Source organism: Marmota flaviventris, chromosome 3 (genome assembly GCF_047511675.1).
Source record: "Marmota flaviventris isolate mMarFla1 chromosome 3, mMarFla1.hap1, whole genome shotgun sequence".
In the NCBI taxonomy this organism is placed as follows: domain Eukaryota; kingdom Metazoa; phylum Chordata; class Mammalia; order Rodentia; family Sciuridae; genus Marmota; species Marmota flaviventris.
The window spans coordinates 150,744,487-150,766,245 of NC_092500.1; the positions used below are offsets into that span (position 1 = coordinate 150,744,487).

Genomic DNA, 21,759 nt, shown 5'->3' on the forward strand with positions numbered 1-21,759 from the left:
TGTTGCTCCTTGTGTTTTGAGGCTATTGAACAAGCAAAGGCTAACAAAACCCAGCCATGATGTTTTACAGAAGGTAGCAGTGACCACAAATATAGCTGTCCCTCACCCACCCCATTTTACTGAGGTATGATTGATAAAATCAAATTATGTGCCTTAAATATAAGCTTTAAGATGTGATTTATACAATAAAAATGTACACTTTAAAGACAAGCTGTACAATATGATGTTTATATATATAAATATATGTGTTTTTATATATAGTGAAATGATCACCACAGTCAACATGTTCATCACCTCACATGTGTTATTTTTATAAACTTGTACTTTTATAATCTTTCTCTAGAGTAGTTATTCTTTTAGATTCTGAAACATTTTTGATTCCTGTGTTTTATGTAATATGTAAGATTTTCTTCAGGCAAATATTTCATAAATATTTAATTGGGAAATTGATACGATATTATGTTACTTACTAAGATCTCCTCTCCATTTACTATTTTGTAGAATTGTATGGTGTATCAAGAACCCTCCTACATATTACAGAAAGTAATGGATTGATATCAGCACTTTTATAATATAAATAATGTAGAACTAAAAGAAATTAAATGACATTCTCAAATCACACAGCAAATGATAGAGAAAGTGGACGCCCAATATTAATTGCCAACTTCATTCTCTAATAGAAAGGAACATACTTCATAATCTATTGCCTTATTTTTAGGAGGTTTTGTAATTATGTAAGAAAATGTATTACAAAAATTATAAGAATAATTTGAATTACTTAAAATGCAGTGTGAGAGACTTTCAATTAAATAATATTTCAATTGTTAAGAAAAATATGTTAATTTTATTCTTCAAAAGTTAGAAAAGGAGAACTATAACTTGTTGAAATGAACATAGAGTCTTGATTCCTACCCAGAAATTTATGGGGAGGTGAAAGCAGTTAACTGCAATTTTAACAATTATCCAATGGATTCCTGTGCTTGCGAAAAAAAATATAGACTGATCATGGCAATATAAAATAAAGAGTTACTGTTGAATTTTACTTCAAAGATAGATAAATCAAAAAAAGTTCCACTTTTTCTCATTTTAAAGCATAAGTTAGAAAAATTAATTTTTTCTTAGATATGGTAATTAATTAAATGCAATGGAATTTTCTCCCTAATTGGATATACTTATAATAAGCAACAATTTATAAGTGTATTTAGTCTGCTTTAAACTATCTCATGTTTTTTTCACAGCAAAATTAATTTTGCTTATAAAATTTTTTTGAAATGTTGGGAGGTTTTGCTAAAATATAAATTTTATTATGGCACTACTCTTGAAATCTTATTTTATGTGATTTTTTATTCTTCAACAGCTTCCCTGAAAGTAAGATCCCTAAGTTTTTAGCATCCTACTTAATTATATTTTATCAATGCTTATAACTAAAAAGGAAACAATAAATTTCAGTATAGTTTTTTTTATATAAGTGGACAGTACAAACTTGAATACATTTTCAAGCTAACAAATTTGCCAATTATGTAAAAGAATGATAAATAAAATAAGCCACTTTGAGAATCATTATTAAAATCAATTAAGAATTTTAATGCAAAAAAACCCAACAAAGTACATGTATAAAGGCATAAATTGGTGTGAACATACTTTATATACAGAGATATGAAAAATTGTGCCCTATATGTGTAATAAGAATTGTAATGCTTTCCAAAAGAAAAATCACATATTAAAAATTTTGTCTTAAAAACCAAGTATATATTGCTAATTGCAATTCAGACTAATTAAAATATAAATATAATTTTACCAAGAAATTAAAGTAGGTGAGGAGTCATTGACAATATTTTTATTAACAAATATAGCATAGATAACATTAAGCCTAAAGGTTTTTTTTAATGTGTCTGTTTCCATATCCTGAGTCTGATAAGTAATTGATCTTGCATTTTTCCTTGACAGGCATATGCAGGCAAAGACCTGGAGGAACAGTTGCGGTCCGTGTCGAGTGTAGATGAGCTCATGACTGTTCTCTACCCAGAATACTGGAAAATGTACAAGTGTCAGTTAAGGAAAGGAGGCTGGCAACACAGTAAAGAACAGCCCAACCTCAACACAAGGACAGAAGAGACACAAAAATTTGCTGCAGCACATTATAATGCAGAAATCCTGAAAAGTAAGTGAGAAAGAAAATATATACTGAGCCTCATATATCAAATTATTTAAGGCTGCCAGCATGGCCCTTTAATTTCAGCATTTATACCTTATGGCATGAGTGTCAAGAAAATAGAAAATTAAAAATCCTTTAAATATACAACATTATTTAATTTCACTTGGAGTATTAAGTTTTCTTGAAATTCAAAGCTAGAATGGCACAGGTGTATCAACACATTTTTAAAAATTGGGGTAATATCCCATTGTCAAATTATAAAAACTGCTGGATGTGGTGTCACATATCTGTAGTCCCGTAGCTTGGGAGGCTGAGGCAGGAGATTGTGAGTTCAGAGCCAGCTTCTGCGACAGTGAGGTATTAAGCAACTCAGTGAGACCCTGTCTCTAATTAAAATACAAAATAGGGCTGGGCATGCAACTCAGTGCCAAGTGCCCCTGAGTTCAATCCCTGGTACCAAAAAATAAATTTTAAAACATTTAGATATAGTTTACACACTAGGCAAGTTTAATCATTTAAAGTATATTATATCTTACAAAATAACTCTACCTAAGTTTTCTTTCTGATTTGAACTTAGAAATGCTTAATTTCTCTACAAACAAACCCAGATCACCTTTTCAAATGTTACTTGTTGTCTCCCACCTTGTAGATAGATGGCTGGATCAGAGCTGGATTGTTGTGAAGCTGATGGGATATCTAGCATACATCTCACAAAACACTGCAATATTGCATAAAAGAGCATGTTATCAATTGATGAGCTAATTTTAAAAAATAGCTCCCTTTAGTTGTTAGACATTACTTGAAAGGTTTGATATTACAAAGTATTTTGAGAGCAAAAACAAACAAAAATGACTTCATGGTTGAATAACCGATAGTCTATGTCTTTTTATAGTTTGTTTTCCCCAAATTTTATTTTAGGGAAAATATGGGAGAAATAAACTAGATCAAAAACACTTAGGAAATACATCATTTGTACTGCAGTAAAAGAGTCAACAGCGTTATAGGAAGCCACTAAAGAAAAAAAAAAGTAAAAAATTCCAAGAAAAAGCACAAAAGGAATAGGAAATTTGATTTTCCTGGGAAAAAAAAATAAAGTTAGTTTAGATACAAAGACTGATGGATGGAAATTAACCCTGCATTTCACATAGCTATTGCCATGATTTTACCCCAAATTGTCAAGTAGCCTGCCTGAAAATGATTTTTGAGTTGAATCCAAAACCATAGCAAATTTCTCATTTACATTTCCTTTTACATTTCCTTTTAAAAAGAAAATAAAATCATATCATTTACATCTGCTTCAAGACCACAAAAGCAGTATATAACAGCAAATGAACATGTCTCTGTTTCTGCAATCTTATAAGCATCCCTATATTAAATTCCCATTCTCTTAAATAAGAAAAATCAAACATAATTGCTGTGGAATAGTGATTTAATGTTTTTTTAAAAAGTGCAGTCCTAACTTTGCTTGTTACATGACTTTAGAAATGAGTTTTTTAAGGAAAATATCCTTAGCTGGTATTAGCTAGATCATATTCCTATTTACAGGGCAATTTAGGATCATGACAGCTATTTCCCTAAATTTATATATTGTACTTAAAGCATAAAATCTGAAATCAAATGTGAGTAGCTTCCAACTGCTGTGGGCTTTTTCCCCCTTGGTGGCTTCTGTGTAACTTACAGACTTCCCTGTGACTCGACAGGTATTGATAATGAGTGGAGAAAGACTCAATGCATGCCACGTGAGGTGTGTATAGATGTGGGGAAGGAGTTTGGAGCAGCAACAAACACCTTCTTTAAACCTCCATGTGTGTCCGTCTACAGATGTGGGGGCTGCTGCAACAGTGAGGGGCTACAGTGCATGAACACCAGCACAGGCTACCTCAGCAAGACGGTAGGTATTTCCTATTTCAGCTCTGAGAGCCCTCTCAGGAAGAGCCTTTGACTCTGGGAACGTGGGACTAAAACTTCTGGTCCCACTGAAGTAGTTTTGTTCAAGTCAGAGTTTCTAATATTTCTTAGGGGAACGAAGTAAAGGTCTAATATTTTGTTTTGGGATAAAACAGTATCATGAAGAAAGTAATTGATGCTGTATGAACTTTGTTCATATATAGTGAAATCAAAACCTAGTGAAGAAAATGATAAATAGCAGTGTGTGTGTGTGTGTGTGTGTGTGTGTACACAGTATGTATATATGTGTGTGGATATATATGTGTGCACTATATATATATGTGTGTGTGTGTGTGTGTGTGTGTGGATTCGTGTGGGCATTATATGTATGTGTATGTACTATATGTATATGTATAAATTTATGCATGTATGTACAATATATGGATATGTGTGTGTGCATGTGTTGACCTTCAAGAAAAAGCATTTTCATTTAAAACTAAAATTCTTTTAAATGGTTATATCTTCTAGTTGTATATAACATAAATTACATATCCAAAATGTATACTTATATCCATGTGTTCTGTGAAACAGTGGCATAGTGTTGAAATAAGCTGTTACATTTAAAAAATTATTGTGTTCCTTTCAAAAGCAAGGAAGATAATTCTGACACTAAATCTCAAATATTTTGAATAATCCATAAAGTCCATCCAATAAGATGTTAAAGTGTTGGTTGAAGTCATGTGGGTGCTGACTGCCTGCACAGAGGCAGTACTGTGAGTTGGCCTGATGCAAGCGTATCCCAGAAAGACAAAACTGTAGTTGCTTTAAAGACTTTTCCATTCTTATGGTAAGTGGACTAGCTTCAGTATTCTGACTGCATTCAAAACTATGTTTTGATGGTTAAAATGAAAAAATGGACTTTTTGAAAAATGTGATGTTAAATTTGCTTGTATGATGTGGAATGACAGCAAGTCACATTTTAATTTCATGTACATCTTAGTTGATCATAGCTAGCTAAACCTACTCTTATTTTAATATAATATTAATGGGACTGAAAGTTAAAATTACTACCTCAGTTCCTTTGACTGCATTTTTCCATGTGGTTGCAAATTAGTCTTTAAAACTAACTTAAAGGTATATGCAAAGACCCTGGGACAGAAAATGCATGTTGGTTCCCAACAGTTAAAGAAGCTCATAGTATTGGAAGCACAAAAAGTGAGGTCAAGGGCTAGGTATATTAGATGATACTGGAGAGGAAGGAACAGGCCAGCTATCCAAGGCTGGGATAGATGTTTTGTAGAAACTGACTACTCATATTTGTTACACTATCAAGCTGGGGACAGCTTTGAGGACAGATTTGGAAGAGGAGAAACAGAGGTAAGAACAGAGAGGATGTTATTTCATCAGTTAGAAGGAGCATCAGAGGCATTTTCGAGTTCTGTTACTTTTGTGGGCTTGGAGATTGAAGATACTAGGGGTGGAAATTAACATTTTTCCCAGGACACCTCTCATCCAATTCTTCACACTCACATTATATGTCTTCATCTACTCATTTTGAAGACTCCCAAGTATTATTTAGTAGACTGCTCTCCAGATAACCATACTACCTACTTGAATTTGTGATTTGGCTTTTGCCTAAACAGTTTTGACACTAATCTGTCTCACACCAGAGTTACATCCAAGCCCCTTCTCCTCAACAAGCAAACAAGTAAATGAATCTCATTTTTTCTAGAGTCTCTGTCTGAAAATGACATCGTCATTCATCCATTTAGTTAAACCAACTTGATCTTCTTTTAAAAAGCCTTCCAAACATCTCTAGCATGCATCTCGTGTCTTCATTCTGCTGATCCCACTGTAACATAGGCCACGTTAATCCCTCACCTAGACCTGGACCAGTCTAATAACTGGCCCCTAATGTCATTCTATTCCAATCCAATCTGTTAGCCGTATTTTAATAGTGATTTTTTTTTTCTAAAATTCCATAGCATTGCTTGCTTGGAACTGAGCTAGCACACAGCCAGTGTATTGATTAGCTGGTGTTTGCTAATTGGATTGCTCAGGCAATCTGATCTGATTGGTGCAAACACACTAGGTGCTAAACATTTTGAATGGCACCCTCTGTAAGACAAAATTCTTTCACATTATTTATTGGGTGGTTCATGATCTATCTGCTCCCTAAATTCCAGCCTCATTTGTTACTGCTTTTCTCTTTAAAAGCTACTTTTCATCAGTACCCAAATTCTTAGCTCTTATATTATGTCAGCACCTCTCACTTCCACATTCTTACAAAGCTTTGCTCTGTGGAAATGATCCCCAGATCTTCATTTATCCAGTTAATTTCTCCTCATCCTTAGACCTAGATATAAACATCACCTTCATGACGTATTTCATGCTCATATATTACCCTTTATTGCTCACATTTTAGCATCATTACCTCATCTGTCTGTCAGATAGTTTTATTCTCTAGACTCTAAATCACATCAAAGAAAACACTGTGTTTGGTTATTATTGTGAGCAACAGCAATCATTGGTACATAGTGAAGATTTGGAGTGGGATAGAATTAATGGTTGAGTGAAAAGCAACTAATTCAATCAGTTTTGAATATGCTGATTTTGAGAATTGGAATCTATTTAGGTATAGATCCCATAAAAATGTTGATCACATAATTATAGAATTTAACTAAGTGAATGGGTCTCTCAGTTTCGATTTAGGAGGAAGCATCATATTGATAAAGGTTATTCAAAGCCCTTGTGTGCTTGTTAATAGAGAAGTCATTCCTCAGAACAGCAAAAGCTAATGCCAAGGGAGAGCCAATATTTGTCAGTCATTTCTTCCTTTGAATTTTGTGATATCATGCTCTTCTCTTCAATCAACTCAGATGTTTTTATTAATAATGAAAGAAAAATTATAACTTGAATTTGATTAAGTAGCGTATCATACTATGTTTTGCAGTAGGTAAATGGATTTTGCAAATTATCCAAGAAAATAAACATTAATAAAATAATTAAAAGTAGTCTAAGTTTTGTAAAAGAGAAATACAAAGGTTTATGGAACTGCATTCAAGGAGATTTATAAAGCAAGGTAGGAAACTCCCAAAGGCAATGTTCATTGATGTTTCCATTTTTACTAATTCAGCAACTCAAAAAAGCTCATGCTTAAGTTTTTTTCCCAAATTATTATATTGTCAGTGTAGTTTAAATGAGAGTATGTGAGGATTTTCTTCAAATTTATAAAAGAATTTTCCTACTATTACATTTTCTGAAATCAATGAAAAAAAGTTGTTTTATTTGTTTTTGTTGTCGTTGTTAGAAGTCCCAGACACATTTTTTTAACCAACAGTCATCGATTGGAATCAAATAAATTTTAAGGACACTGTACTTTAAGTAATGATAAACTCAAGTTGTTGTCTTTTTAATAGAAGCTTCATAAAAATGTTTTTATGGGGCTCAGTGAAGGGCAGGTTATCATACTGTGTGAGGAAGCCAGCCATTATTTGAAAAGTAAAACCATATGCACTAAGCATTCCTAAGTGAAGTAATCGATAACAACTGCTTCAAAGTCTCCCACAACTAATACATGAGTGACTTTGAAATTGCTGTCTTCTTGACCTCTTCCATAAACACATGTTGTAAGTGCATTTTCTTATGAGAAGTTGAATTTGTAGGAGATAAAACCAAAAAAAAATGGCAAATTTTGTAGAAAGAAAATTATTTGGTGATTAATGTAGAAACGAAAGAAAAGTCACCTACTTTCCAGCCCCATATTTGGATTAAAACATTCTCTGAATGATAATATTTACTTTTATGTTGTGTTGAAGATAGGGATGGATAAAGGAAAACTAACTCCATGGGGTCCATTGGTCCTGGAGTTAGTACATGGTCATTGGTGTTGGACTAAAGAAGCCAGCCATCTGCAGAAGCTCACTCTAACATACAGAAACAGCATTATTTAACATTCTGTTTCAAACATTAAAAGGCATTTTGGGGATTTTTTATTTTTATTTTTTGGTACCAGGGATTGAACTCGGGGCACTTGACCACTGAGCCACATCCCCAGCCCTATTTTGTATTTTATTTAGAGACAAGGTCTTACTTAGTGCTTCATATTTGCTGAGGCTGGCTTGTAACTTGCAATCCTCTTGCCTTAATCTCCCAAGCCACTTTTCATTATTTTTTAAAGAAATAATGTAAACACATATATTATCAAAGACATTTCAGATTATGTTGGACTTGAAATTAATGTTTCATAAATTTTTACAGCAAAATATATTTAAACCTCAGTAAAATACATTACCATATAATGAAACTAGGAAATAACTATTTTGCACTGTTGTCAGAGCTGTTCCGTTAATTAGATAGAATGTTGTGACAGTCTGAAACGTTAACTTATTCTGCTCACATGTGTTCAGCAAGTAGAAGGTGATGTGTATTGTATCCTTAGCAAATTTATATTTGGCAAGCACAGTGGTTGGGACATCAGGTTTCATTCTGATGTGGATAAAGAACTCTACAGCAATAACAGTCATCAGGAGTTTCTTTAGGAACAACATTTGCCTTAGGAAAATTATTAAGGCCTCTGTAAAGAATGCCACTTTTGTCCAACTGAAGGTATGATGATGTTCACACATTTTATTCAGTATTTTTAAAACTCCTGAATTAGGATTTTAAACTGTAGTTATAGCACTGTGTATGCATTTTAAGCATAACAGTGTTAAAATTAACTCAGTGCCAGATGTAAATTTGTTACACTATCTACAATCTGGTGTTCATTTCCAGGCCCAGTCTGAGTTCCATAGGCCCCTGATGGCTGTCCATGTGCTGTCCAGTTGAAATACTACATGAACCCTCAGGTTTTACCTTCTCCATTTTTTAAGGATTATTTCTTTAAACATTTTATAATCTTTTCATCAAATTATGCAATTACTGATCACACCCTCCAAGGGCTATATATTTTTATATCTAATGAACTCAAAGTTGGGATATTTATTTTTATTTTATATTTTTTCACTGTTTCATATCTAGGAAATTGGATCGAATATTTAAATTGATTTTAAATTAATTTATGATGATTTAATTTAAAATTAAATATCATAGAAGATAAACTGATTGCATTTTAGGTATAAAGATGTTTTAAAGGCAGGAATTTGGTGGTCATATTTGTCTCCACACAAACATTTGAATTTAGTAGTTACACTGTTTCCTAGAATATTCTCAGTGAGTTGTACACCTTTTTCTTGAATAGCCTATAAAATAAGTAGAAACAGGAATTGTTGTTTTATAGCTGTTGCTATGCTGGGGTAAACAACCTATTGTTTTATAACACGATTTTATTTAAAGTCCATTTTTGTTGATGAGAACTGACTATTAAATATTCGTATTAAAGAGTGCCAGTGGGTAACAACTGGGAAACTACTGTTGGAAATACTTTCCATTTCCTCTTCTTTATAATAGTTTTACAGAGAAAACAATCTGACGTTTTTCAATTTCCAGCCTCATTGAAAGTGCTTTTTTTTTTTTTTTCCTGGTACCAGGAATTGAACCCAGGGGCACTAAACCACTGACCTTCATCCCCAGCCTTTTTTTTTTCTTTTGAGACAGAATCTCGCTAAGTTACCTAGGGCCTCCATAAATTGCTGAGGCTGGCTTTAACTTTGTAATCCTCCTGCCTCACCCTCCCAAGTCATATGCCAGTGTACCCAACTGAAAGTACCCTCTTTATATAAATCTTTTTGATCTGCTCCCAAAGCAAAAACTATTTTAATAAACATATACTCTTAGAATAGAAAAATATGTAATTAGTCTCCATAATAAATTATATTATTATTACTTAAATCCTAAGTGAATATCATGTATTGGTTAAGAACTACTCAATTTATAGTATAAGACCATTTTAGGAAAATATTTCAAAATATCATATTATAATTGATTTATCAAGTCAATTATGACATCAGTATTTACTGAATAAACATGAGATTATTAGTTAATGCTGAAAATAAAATATAATTTATGTACTTTATAAACTTAAGTGTACAATAGAAAATACGATTGTGCACACATTAAAGCAAAAGACAGTCTGACAATAGCATAATGATTCATATTTTATTAAAATATAAAATAATCTACTTATTATTTTGAATACCAATGCATTTGAATAGCTCTTAACTCTTTTGAGAGAAAATTAGTCATTGTTTTGGTTCAGATTTTCATATAATGGCAAGAACACATTTCATATGGAAGTTAAATTGCAGGTTCTTGCTTAATAAACAGCATTTATTTTAAACTATGTGGTATTTTAAAAGTTATAACATCATATCTATCTGTGTGTATTTGTGTGCTTGCATGAGTGTGTGCATGCATATCTAATTCACCCTCGCTGTCATTGTCATTCTTGTAAACTGTGAGCTGCATAAGGGCAAGAGTCCTTGATAAATATTATTCAGATTCTAGCAAGGAGCTTGGCACATTCTAAGTATTCTGTAAATAATCATTGAAAAACTACACAGGAAAGATTTTAAACAAATTTAAAACCTCAGAATTCCTTTAGCAAAGATTCAACTTAATCTTGGCCTGTGATGATGATCCTGTGATAAAGAGGAGGAAGAAGAGGTAGAAGAGGAGGGATCCCAACATTACCACTTTGAAGTCACCACCATGATTATGCCAATTTTAGACAGAAGCTTAGAGAAGTTAGAAAAATTTCTGATCCAGGACTCATAAGTAAAGTCATCTGTTTCTTGAAACTATGTTCTTAGTTCTTCTTCTGTAGTAGAGAATAACAAAGTAGAGAAGTTGACAGTTATTTGAAAAGCATGCATCTTTATTTTTGAAAGGGGGATACTCCTAATTATTAATTATTTTATGGCTTCTAAAAAAGTTTATATTTCCTAATCTTATGTTATCTGATTAGGAAAAAATACCTATGGACACTTTCTTAGTAACATTAGTATTTAATTATAGCTATACAAAATTCAACAAATTGGTCTTTCAACAACAAAATGGAATTTATTATGCTTATTAAAAAGAGTAGTAATTTTATTTACAAAAAAAATTCAATGGTGAAAAAAAAAGTCAGTCAATTACACAAATGAGACCAGGGAAGAACAAAAATTGGAAAATTAAGTGACTCCTTGAGTATCTAGCAACTAGCATAGGCACCGTTATGTCTTATGGTACACACATATGTTGTACTCTAAGTTCATGTTTTTACAATCTTTTGAAGTAAATAGATGAACAAAACTCAATTATCAGGAATATTTCCACTTTTCATATTAGTCAAAGGCATCTTTCTCTGGACCCTTAATTTTTTTCCACACTGACATAATTAAACTGAGAATTGAAAAGATAGCTTGAAAAACTCAGGTCAGAACTTGAGGACAGAGGATGTTTCAACACACACACACACAAAAAAAAAAGATTGTTATTTTAATTTGGCAGCCTATTTATTCCTTTGGCTGAAATTAACTGAGTTGGACAATTGTCTGTGTAGAGCCAAATAAGAGGTTAGACATTAGTAATTAAGACCGTTTTCCCTAATTTTAATTAGCCTACAGTAAATTTTTTTCTCTCAAACTGTATTATAGTTTTAAGCTTATAAAAGCCCTTCAACTTAACCTCTGAATAGTGATTTCTTTTTAATTCCTCTTTATCTCTCTCTGTATCCTTTTTTTCAGTGAATTCACCAATATAATCTCTTCCAACCCTTAAAAGCGAAGGACGGCCTTATGTTTCCAGGAATATGTTTTCTTGATATACAGCTAATTGTTTTCCATCTCACTAGAACATTCTTCAAAGCTCTTGTTCCTACATACATACTTGATACTTGTGGGAAGATCCCAATTGTAGACGTTATCCACACTATAATGGATGATGTTTACCCATGATCACTGATACTACTCATCGTGACCTCTTTCCTCTTTGGAAAATAGGCCAGGGTAGAACTGAGAATGGGAGATATCCCCGGGAGCAGAAGTAATGCTGTCAGGGTTAGGGATAGGAAAACATCAACTCTTCTGCAGTCACTGTTATCTCAAATGATGCCTTATCCTTCACTCTCAGGCCCTGCATGGTCTTCTGTCACAGGAGACAATGCCAGATCTTGCAGTGATTGCAAGAATTCTTGTAAGCAAAACTGTTCCTCATTGTCTGAGCCATCTAAGTCCTTTCCCTCCCATCATATGGGGCCTCCCTCCTTATCCCTCCTTTCCCACTGCCACTCCTCTCCTGCACTCTTGGCCCAGCCACAACCCTCAGGGCCACTTCTGGGACCTGTCTCCATTCAGCTTTTTATATATTTGGTTTCCCAGAGGCAGCTGACCCTGTGATGCCTTTTTGAAGCCCTCCTCTCTCTTTTTTGCCTTCCGTATCTTTAACAGCACCCAACCTGCTCTTCCATGTTCTCTCCCATACATATTTACCAGTTCATTTGCCTCTTCTCAACCTTTAAATGCTCCTCTGCCCCAGGTTTCTATTCTTACACACTTTTCATTCCAAAGATTCACTAAGTAGTTTCACCAATGTCCAAGACTTCAGTTAACAATGTTTATGACACTTACATGCCTCTCCTATAGCTCTAGACACATATATCTAACTGCCTAGTAGACAAATCCTTGGGGTATTATTTGCCAACCTGCACACCTTCCTGCCATTTACACCATTTCAAGGCATAAATCATGCAAATCATAAATCATGTGAATACAAAAGTTAAGGGCTTGGAATGTGGCTTGGTGTTAGAATGTTTGCCTAGCATGTACAAGGTCCTGAGTTAAATTCCTAGCCCTGCAAAAAAAAAAAATATCAAGTTTATAAGTATATTAGAAATTTCTTATAAGTTGCTTTATGTATCTATTATAGTACTAGTTCTTAATGTAGTTCTATAGATGTCCTAAGACATAGAAAAATTGCAGTTTATATAATTCCTCCAGAGTTCCTTCTCATAAAATAGTTATTTTTAGTGCAAAAGATTTCTGCCATTGCATCATTTCACCAATAAAAGGTTTCATCCAAACCGCATGAACAAATGTTATTTCAGAACAAACTGATCAAAATCATAATTCTGGCATAGATTGCAGTCATATATTGAGACTATCTGTGTATTATAGACAGTATTCTGGAAAATGCATAGAATCTTGAGAATTTGTGTTAATAATAACAACTCTCATCTTTATAGCAAACAATATACACATTGCATTCATATACATTAGGTTATACAGTCTTTATAATAATCCCATGCATCAGGATTGTTATCCTTGGTTTACTGATTATTAAGGGAAAATACAGCAGAAAAAAGTTGAATCACTTTTCCAAATTCAAAAATTTATAAGTATGGGAGCTAATAAAAGTACCCTGCCTGTGTATAACCCTGTGCCAATTTCTCCTGAAACCTGTTGTCCTTATGCTTATAAAGTCATTGAATTTTTTAATGAATATGTAATGAATACAATTCAAATGAATAAAATGTGGTGCTTTTTAAGATTTAGGTATTTCCACTTATTATATTTATTTTTAAAACTTTTTTTAGTTATAAATGTACACCACACCTTTATTTAGTATATTTTTTTATGTAGTGCTGGAGATCAAACCCAGTGCTTCACACATGCTAGGCAAGCGCCTACCACTGAGCCACAACCTCAGCCCCATATTATACTTTTTTTTTAAATGGTATGTAAAAACAAAAGTTGCACATATGAATGCTGTACCATGTTATGTTTTAATAGAAGTACACATTGTGTAATCATGTTAAACTGTCTATCTCCTCATTTATCATTTCTTTATGGCAAAAACATTCAAAACTCCCTGTCTATCTTTTTGAGATAAGCAATACACTGCCACTATCTATAGTCACTTCACTATGCCATGTCACGCCATGACTTGTTGCTCCTACCTAACTGTAACTTAATCCCATTGATGGGCTTTTCCCTGTTCCTCCCTCTCCCCTATCCTCCCCAGTCTCTGGTAATCAATGAGCTCAGCTATTTTATATTCCACAGATATGTGGAATCGTTTGGTACTTGTCCTTCTGCTTAGCTTATTTCCCTTAACATGATCTCCATTCCATCCATGTTGTAGCAAATGAGTCTTTCCTCATGTCATATTCTTTTAAAAAGTCTCCCTACTGGTGTGGACAAAATCAACAACCAGTTCTGTCCCTTCAGTATTTTCAATGATCCTCAACTGATAGTATGAAATTATAGCAAGGAGCCAAGTTTCAAGACCCCTTCAGTATATATCCCCTGTTTAGCACTGCTCAGACTGCCACTGAGGCACCAAATAATACCTGGCTTAACTATCCTTACATTACTCCAAATTGATCTCCTCAAGCATTTATGGACAAGATTTCCCTTTTACCATTTTTTACTGATAATGATTTAGAATTTCAGAATCTTAGAAACTTAAGTCTACTAGTTTTACTTAATAATTAGTGTGTTCACTTAAAAACTTTGGGGTGTTTTTGTTGTTAGAATTCTTTCTTCTTTGTAGAACAAGTGATGTTCCTATGAATAAGACTGAACTTTAAGACTCTAATCTGGAATCATATAAATTCCTTACCTTATTGTAAGCTGATTTTCATAAGACCTTTGTCAAGATTTCAGAAACACAGCTTTATTTAATAATAAATGTGCTTGTTTTTCTTTTAAACATAATAAATTCAATAAGAGATCTGAGACACGCAAATCTACTTGGAGGGAGAAATTTAATATGGAATGAAAATTAATTTTACATCTATGTAGTTTATGTCTGTGTGTTCAGTTTACATAAAATAGGACTTAGCCAGGCATTTCTAGGTAGTGTGGCCAATAACTTTGCTCTTAAATCACAAAGATATTTACTAAAGATGATTTGTGCCATTTTTTAAAATCCCTAGAATATTTTGAACTTGGATATTGAATAATCTTGGATTCTGGAATAATTTTTTTTCCTTGAACACATTCATTGGTCTGTCACATCTCTGCTTTATAATCATTAATTGGTTATCATAATTCTAATATGCTCCATAACTAGTAGTAACATGAGATAAACCTATAAACTACTTATTATTCTGATAAAAGATACTTTTTAGGAGCAAAACAGTTTATACTTTGTAATCATAAAAAAGCAGTGGTGTCCTGCATGTTATGCAGTACCACCTAATCATAAAGAGCTAATCTCACTCTTTTTTTTGGACACCAACATTTACCATAAAAGTGCTTTATAGCAATCTATATAATTTTTTCTTCTTTTTGTCCCTTCTTTGTAGTTGTTTGAAATTACAGTGCCTCTCTCTCAAGGCCCCAAACCAGTAACAATCAGTTTTGCCAATCACACTTCCTGCCGATGCATGTCTAAACTGGATGTTTACAGACAAGTTCACTCAATTATTAGACGTTCCCTGCCAGCAACATTACCACAGTGAGTATGAATTAAATCTATTTTTTGCATCCTCTACTAATATAAAATTATTTTTAAGTGAACACAAGTTTATTAAAAGAAGTTTTGTGAAATTTGCTATACTCTGCATCAAATACAAAAGAAACAAAATTTTCTATAATATGCTCTGAAAATAAAATTAAATAGAAACAGGGAATCTCATTTTATAGGCAAAATAGTTCACAATATAAAGAAATCGTTCCATAGAGTAACATGCATCCCACAATTGTTCATTCTAGGAGTAAGGTAGCTGAACTGATTTAATGAAATCAAATGCACTAATTCATAAATGATGTTAAAATTCAAATCATTTAATCCCTGATAAAACTTACATCCAAAGCAAAAGATAATTATAAAAAAATAAGTGAACATCTATTTGCATTCAGTTACCTTTCTTATAATTTCTTATATATAGTTATAATTTAATTGAAATATATAATTCCAATTTCTTACTCCAGAAAAGATTGACTGAAGTAGTGCTGGATTAATTGAAAGAATTTTTTCATCATATTGTTCAAATTAACATTCAGACTATTATTTATTATTCAAGTTAGCTTCTATCTTATTTTTAAATTTGGCAAATAGCAGTATTTCATCATGCAGAAGGATCTGGATAGAGCATCACTCCTGACTCTGTGAATAGTTTATGTTGAATCAATATGCACTGCCATTTGAAATCTAGAAACTCTCCACCCCAAAATATGAATGTGGCTGTTTGTTCTTTAGGAATTTCCAGTGCATGGGGAACATGCATATAAATAAAACTTACATATTTCTGACATTGGTAACAAAAGGATAAGTAAATCAATGGACAAACATATATATTACAAATAATCTCAGAAAACCTTGCACCATAGGTGACTCATTAGCAATCATAATATGCTAAGAGGAATCTTCCCCACTGAATCTCTTTTCAGTTCTTAGTGTGCCAGATAAGAGGCCCTGTCTAGGGACACTTTAGGATAGCCTCATTTGATTGACAGATATTTGTCCTCCTTGACATGTAAGAAAAGATCTTATAGATCTTTTAGATCTTATATTTGTGAATAAATTCATGCTGATACAAGCAGGAACCACTACCACCTGAACTAAAGCAGATGTTTTATGTGTGATTTCATCCTTGAAATCCTAAGACTTCTGTTTAATTGTCTTGGCCCTATTTCCCTTGGCAGCTCATTCATTCTGAGAGCTTGGGCCTTTATCTTTGTGCTCATGTTTTCCAAAGTTGCATTTGAAGCTCTGGCCATGTTCTTGACTTCTATAACTTTATCTAAACTTACCTTATATTGCTGTATAGTTATATGAGCTGCATGTACAAAAAAAGATTTATTAAATTCCTTTTATTTCTCTGTTATTCATAGCACTGTTCTCTCTCATATTCATTGAGGTCTTGAAATACACTCTTGTCATTAGTGACTACTTTTATCCCTCCAAACATGATTGATTATTTGAAGGGAAACATATATCATTTTCATTGCTTTCATCCTGCATCCACTTTCTTCTGCGTGTATGTCTAATTTAATGCAGCAGTGTTGTTACCAGTTTTTAGTACCAAGACTTTCTCCCGTTCTTATATGATACCATAAGTAAACTTTTAAAGGCATTGTTTCATTCATCTGACCAGAAACAGTGATTGTCCACTACTCAAAGAACTGAACACAAATTTTGCACCATCCTTTCCTGCTAAAGGCCTTTCCTCCTCATTTTGTCTTCTGTTATTCACCAAGTCTGTGTTTCACAAAGTCCGATTCCCTGAATACCAAGCTCATTTCCTGCTCTGTATCTTGTTTCTATTCTGGCCCTGGCTTCAAATGAGCCCCCTTTCTTTTCTGCCTTTCCAAAGCCCAATCTGTTTTGCAGAGTTCAGGTCAAGGTCTTTTCTCCTGCATTTGTCTCATCAAAATACTGCAGCCACCTTTGCTTCTTGAATACCCATAGCAATTACTGGATTTACTTTGTCCTCACATGACTGTATCAGGGTCTATGAATGTTGCATGGGAAACTGGATTGTGAGAACCTTTCAGGTAGGTTTATGTCCCACTAATAACCTGATAATTAATACTCAGGAATAACTGAGTCATGGCAGTGTTCTGAGACCTTTACATACATGATCTCTCAAAAATTATCTGTGAAGTCAGTAGTATCATCTTATTTGACAGATGAAACAGGCAGCACCCTCCAAAGCTGTGAAATTAACAGTGTTCTATATTGACCAATAAATGCTTGTTAGTTGAAAAAAAACGTATTTGTCTATATTCATTTTAAACATTGAGCAAGTGTTACTCATGCTTTCATCATCATTTGTTCATATAACTACTATGCTAGGCACTATTTGAGGTCAAGAAGAGACAGAAAGTTTTAGCAAGAAGACTCTAGAGTAAGCCAGATAGAAATCAGAAATCAGGTCTGCCACTAATTGGCTTTTGATGACTGGTAGGTTTTTCATATCTCTGAACTCCAGATTGTTGATGTAAAATGTAGCGAGGATTGAGTGAAATACTGAATGCTTATGCAGTGCTTAGCGTACTGTCTGGCATCCAAATGGCAGTCATAAAGAGCAGATTTATTGTAATCATTATGATCCAGGTCTGATTTATCTCCTGGTTCCTGTGTTTTCGTGTGTGTGTGTGTGTGTGTGTGTGTTTAGCACCACCTACAGTAAGAAATACGTGTAATATTACAAGTATGTAGATAAATATGTACATGTGTATAAATATATACATATGCAAACAAGTAGTTTATATGTATGTAACATAGATAGCATATAATGTTTTAAAATAGATAACTATATAATTGTACATGTAGTTAGTTACATAAATATAAAATTACATTGTTTGAAATTATTTTCCCTTATTGTGATATTGCTCAACCTTTTTCATAATGAGCCCCTCAGGATTCTTTTTTGATGTTTTTTTGAATTTTTTAGAATTTGTTCCTATAGTTCTACCATTAAATTTTTAATATCACAGAAATACTATATATCTCTTTATGTACTGTATGATATCTGTGTTTTATACATAAGAAGGAAGTATCAAACTTACTTTTGATTCAGTGTAAATTTAAAATGGCAAAATAAAAATCTTCAGCTAAAAGTTAAATTAGAATTTTCAAATCTATTAATAGCTTGTGTAACTTCATAACTAATTTACTAAGAAACATTAAGCTCATATCAAATTACATGTGCAAAGTAGCAAATGATATGAATATATAATACAAATACAATTTTAGAAATATTTAAAATCATTAATTTTCTAGAAGTGAAATAATCTTAAAACTAATTACTCTTTAAAAAGCATTCTAGTGAACTTAATTCTTAATTTTGCTTGATCTGAGAAAACAACTAACTTAGCTGGTGGACATTAACTTAGATATTGTCAAACTTTTTCTAATGATAGTGTGCATAACTTTGTAGAATTAATAATAAAATATGAACTGTTTTGACTTCCAAATTCAAGGCACACTTGAAGGCACAAAGGACTAAGCACAAGCAATACCCACAAAGCAGCCAATGGCAGACAGTGGCACACATAGGTACTTCCCACTGTACAGCTTTGGGATTGTGTAGTTGGTCAAGAGAAAGTTCTCCAACAACAGTCATCTATTTACCATCATTTTGCAGTTTTCTCCCCATACACTTGGGTATCTGTATTGCAATGCCAATACTACTTATGCAATAGCCAATGAAATCTAATGTAAATTAAATACTAAAGAATAGTTTGGGGAGACCAAAATTCATTGTAATCTCAAGATTTCCATTCCCCCTACTCCTGATTTTTATCCCTAGGGATTCTACTCTCATTATGAGTGTCTGCTTTATTACCCATAATTCATCCAAATATTTTTCTCTTGTTTCACTTTTTTAAAATAGTGCCCTCATTCAATTGTGAACTGTAGCCCACAATTTAATTTTTAAAAAGCACCATAATAATGTATTTACAATAAGTATATAATAGCTGTCTATAAAATCCTAACCTTGGTTAAGAGTTAAGAAGAAAAGCCACACAATAAATTGTACACAGATCTTTATTTTCAGTAATAAGGAGTAACCCAAATGTCTATAAAAATGAATAGATAAACAAATTACAGTATATCCATATAGTAGAACATTGCTAAGCAATAAAAAAGAATGAACTGTTGACATGCATAATATGGACCTCAATTATATATGAAGTTTAGTGAAATAAGATAGACTAAAAGGAGTATATGCTATGTGATTTAAATTACATGAAATGCTAGAAAAGACAAATATAATCTAGGTTGACAGAAATTCAGTGGGTATGACTAGGATAGTGGGTATGACTAGAAGGTGCAAGGAACATTGAGGGCTGATAGAAGTGTTCTGTATTTTGATTGCGACCATTGTTATATGGCTACATGAATTTAATTAAACTGTGAAATTAAAATTGGAGCATTTTAATATGTGAGAATTATTTATCAAAAATAAATTTGATTTTTAAAAACCAAGAGAAACTCCCCGCCCCCCCCGGCTTTTGGGACCAGGGATGGAACCCAGGGGTGCTTAACCACTGAGGAACATCCCAAGCCCTTTTTATTTTACTTTGAGACAGGGTCTCATTAAGTTGGTTAGGGCTTTGCTAAGCTGCTGAGGCTGACTTTAAATTTGCAGTCTTCCTGTCTCAGCCTCCTGAGATGCTGGGATCACAGGCATGCACCACTGCACCCAGCAAAAGTCTCCTTTTATTAACTATAATTTTGAAATTAATTTAGGTTTACATTATAGATTTTGTAAAATCTTCATATCAAACATATTTAAGACATTAAGTCAAATCTTTAAGACTCGGGATTCCTTTGGTGTGTGTAGGGTTTCCCAGAAGTCCCTTCTGTAGTGTTTGAAATTCCATGCTGTATAGACAGAGTCCTAGTTCTGCAACATCCTTTGCTCTTACCAGCCATTGTCAGGAGGAAGACAAAGCATGCCTTTTCAAGTGTATGGAATATTAATTGCATTATTATGAAATTAAATGAGTAGCACACCTTTTGTTTTGCATTATTTATGAAGCAAAATTATATAATTAAAATAATCATTCATAAAATTAGTTAATCATATATTTGTAGAGTCACTGAAATAGACAAATATACTAGCTACTGTGAGAAAACTAAGATGTGTTGGGCTGCCTCTAATTTCAGAGCACTCCCAGTCAAAGGGGGATGATAAGTATTATATTTATGTTATAACTATTGTATTTTGCCAAATATTGGTAAGCACCAAGCTTCTTCCACATATTGTCTCATGTTCATATAAGTCCTGGCAGTGGCTTAATGCATGATACACACCACAGAGCACATTTTAAGTGTATAGATACTGTAGCAACTCCCTGTTTGGATAATTCATTCTTGGATTACTAAATCTTCAGATTTTAATAAGTTCTATAACCCTTTTTGTGACTAAACTTTATTCACCTATAAAACTGCATATAATTACAAATATTATATATAACATTATACACATATATATTAATATTCATATGGAGATTCTCACAGGTAATTCTCTTTCCAATTCTTTCCTCGTGTTTTTCTTTGAATAGAAGTCCATATATTTCCATGGCCCCTTCCACACAGACTCTCCTTGTAAGAGGGAGCCATGTGTAATTAAGCAGTAATATCCTGAATTTTCTACTTAATAGAAGTAGTATTCATTTGTTCATTAGATATTTATGTTGAGTCTTCCATCCTTCTAACATTGTACTAGGAACTGTTGGGTCTTGAAAAATGAATAATGCAATTTATTAGCTAACAGAACTCATGTACCAGAGTACAAACACACAAATATTTCTAGCATAATCAGTGTGTAAAACCCTAGGCTGTGTTTCATTCAGTCATTCAATGTTTGTGAGCCTGCTGGAGGATAATGGTGTGCAAGACTGTAGAAATGGAAAATAGAAAGGTAAGATGGCCACTCGGGAATCCCACACACAACTCAGCCATATAAACATACAACTGAAATGAGTGAGGTAAAGGAAGCATGCTGGATTTGCTACCATAGTAAAATGAGAGAGAGAAGATGTACCTGAGTGTAAAGAGGTCTTCATGATCACATATGCCACTCTGAGGGCATGCCTTTCCTTTAAGTCTTGTGAGAACTGCTAAAAAATACATGTCAGAGTGTGGAATCTGCACTTTACTATTTGAAAGAGGACAACCTACTAGCAGTGTGATATGTAGATTAGAGGGAAACAGGAAATAGGAAAATTAGTGAAGAAACTTTTTAAATAATACAAGAGAGAAGTAATAAAGACATGGGCCTAGCCAGTTGGATTGAGGATGCAAAAGACATTTCAAATGTAAGAGAGCCT

General features: G+C 33.2%; 1 protein-coding gene across 1 annotated transcript in view; it reads left to right on the plus strand.

The window, feature by feature from the left end:
* Positions 1–21,759, plus strand: part of Vegfc (vascular endothelial growth factor C) — a 115,696-nt gene that overhangs the window by 78,570 nt on the left and 15,367 nt on the right. The window contains exons 2-4 of the mRNA XM_027927070.2: positions 1,948–2,161; positions 3,856–4,046; positions 15,276–15,427. Coding sequence (XP_027782871.1) covers positions 1,948–2,161; positions 3,856–4,046; positions 15,276–15,427 — 557 coding nt within the window. The remainder of the gene's footprint in view (positions 1–1,947; positions 2,162–3,855; positions 4,047–15,275; positions 15,428–21,759) is intronic.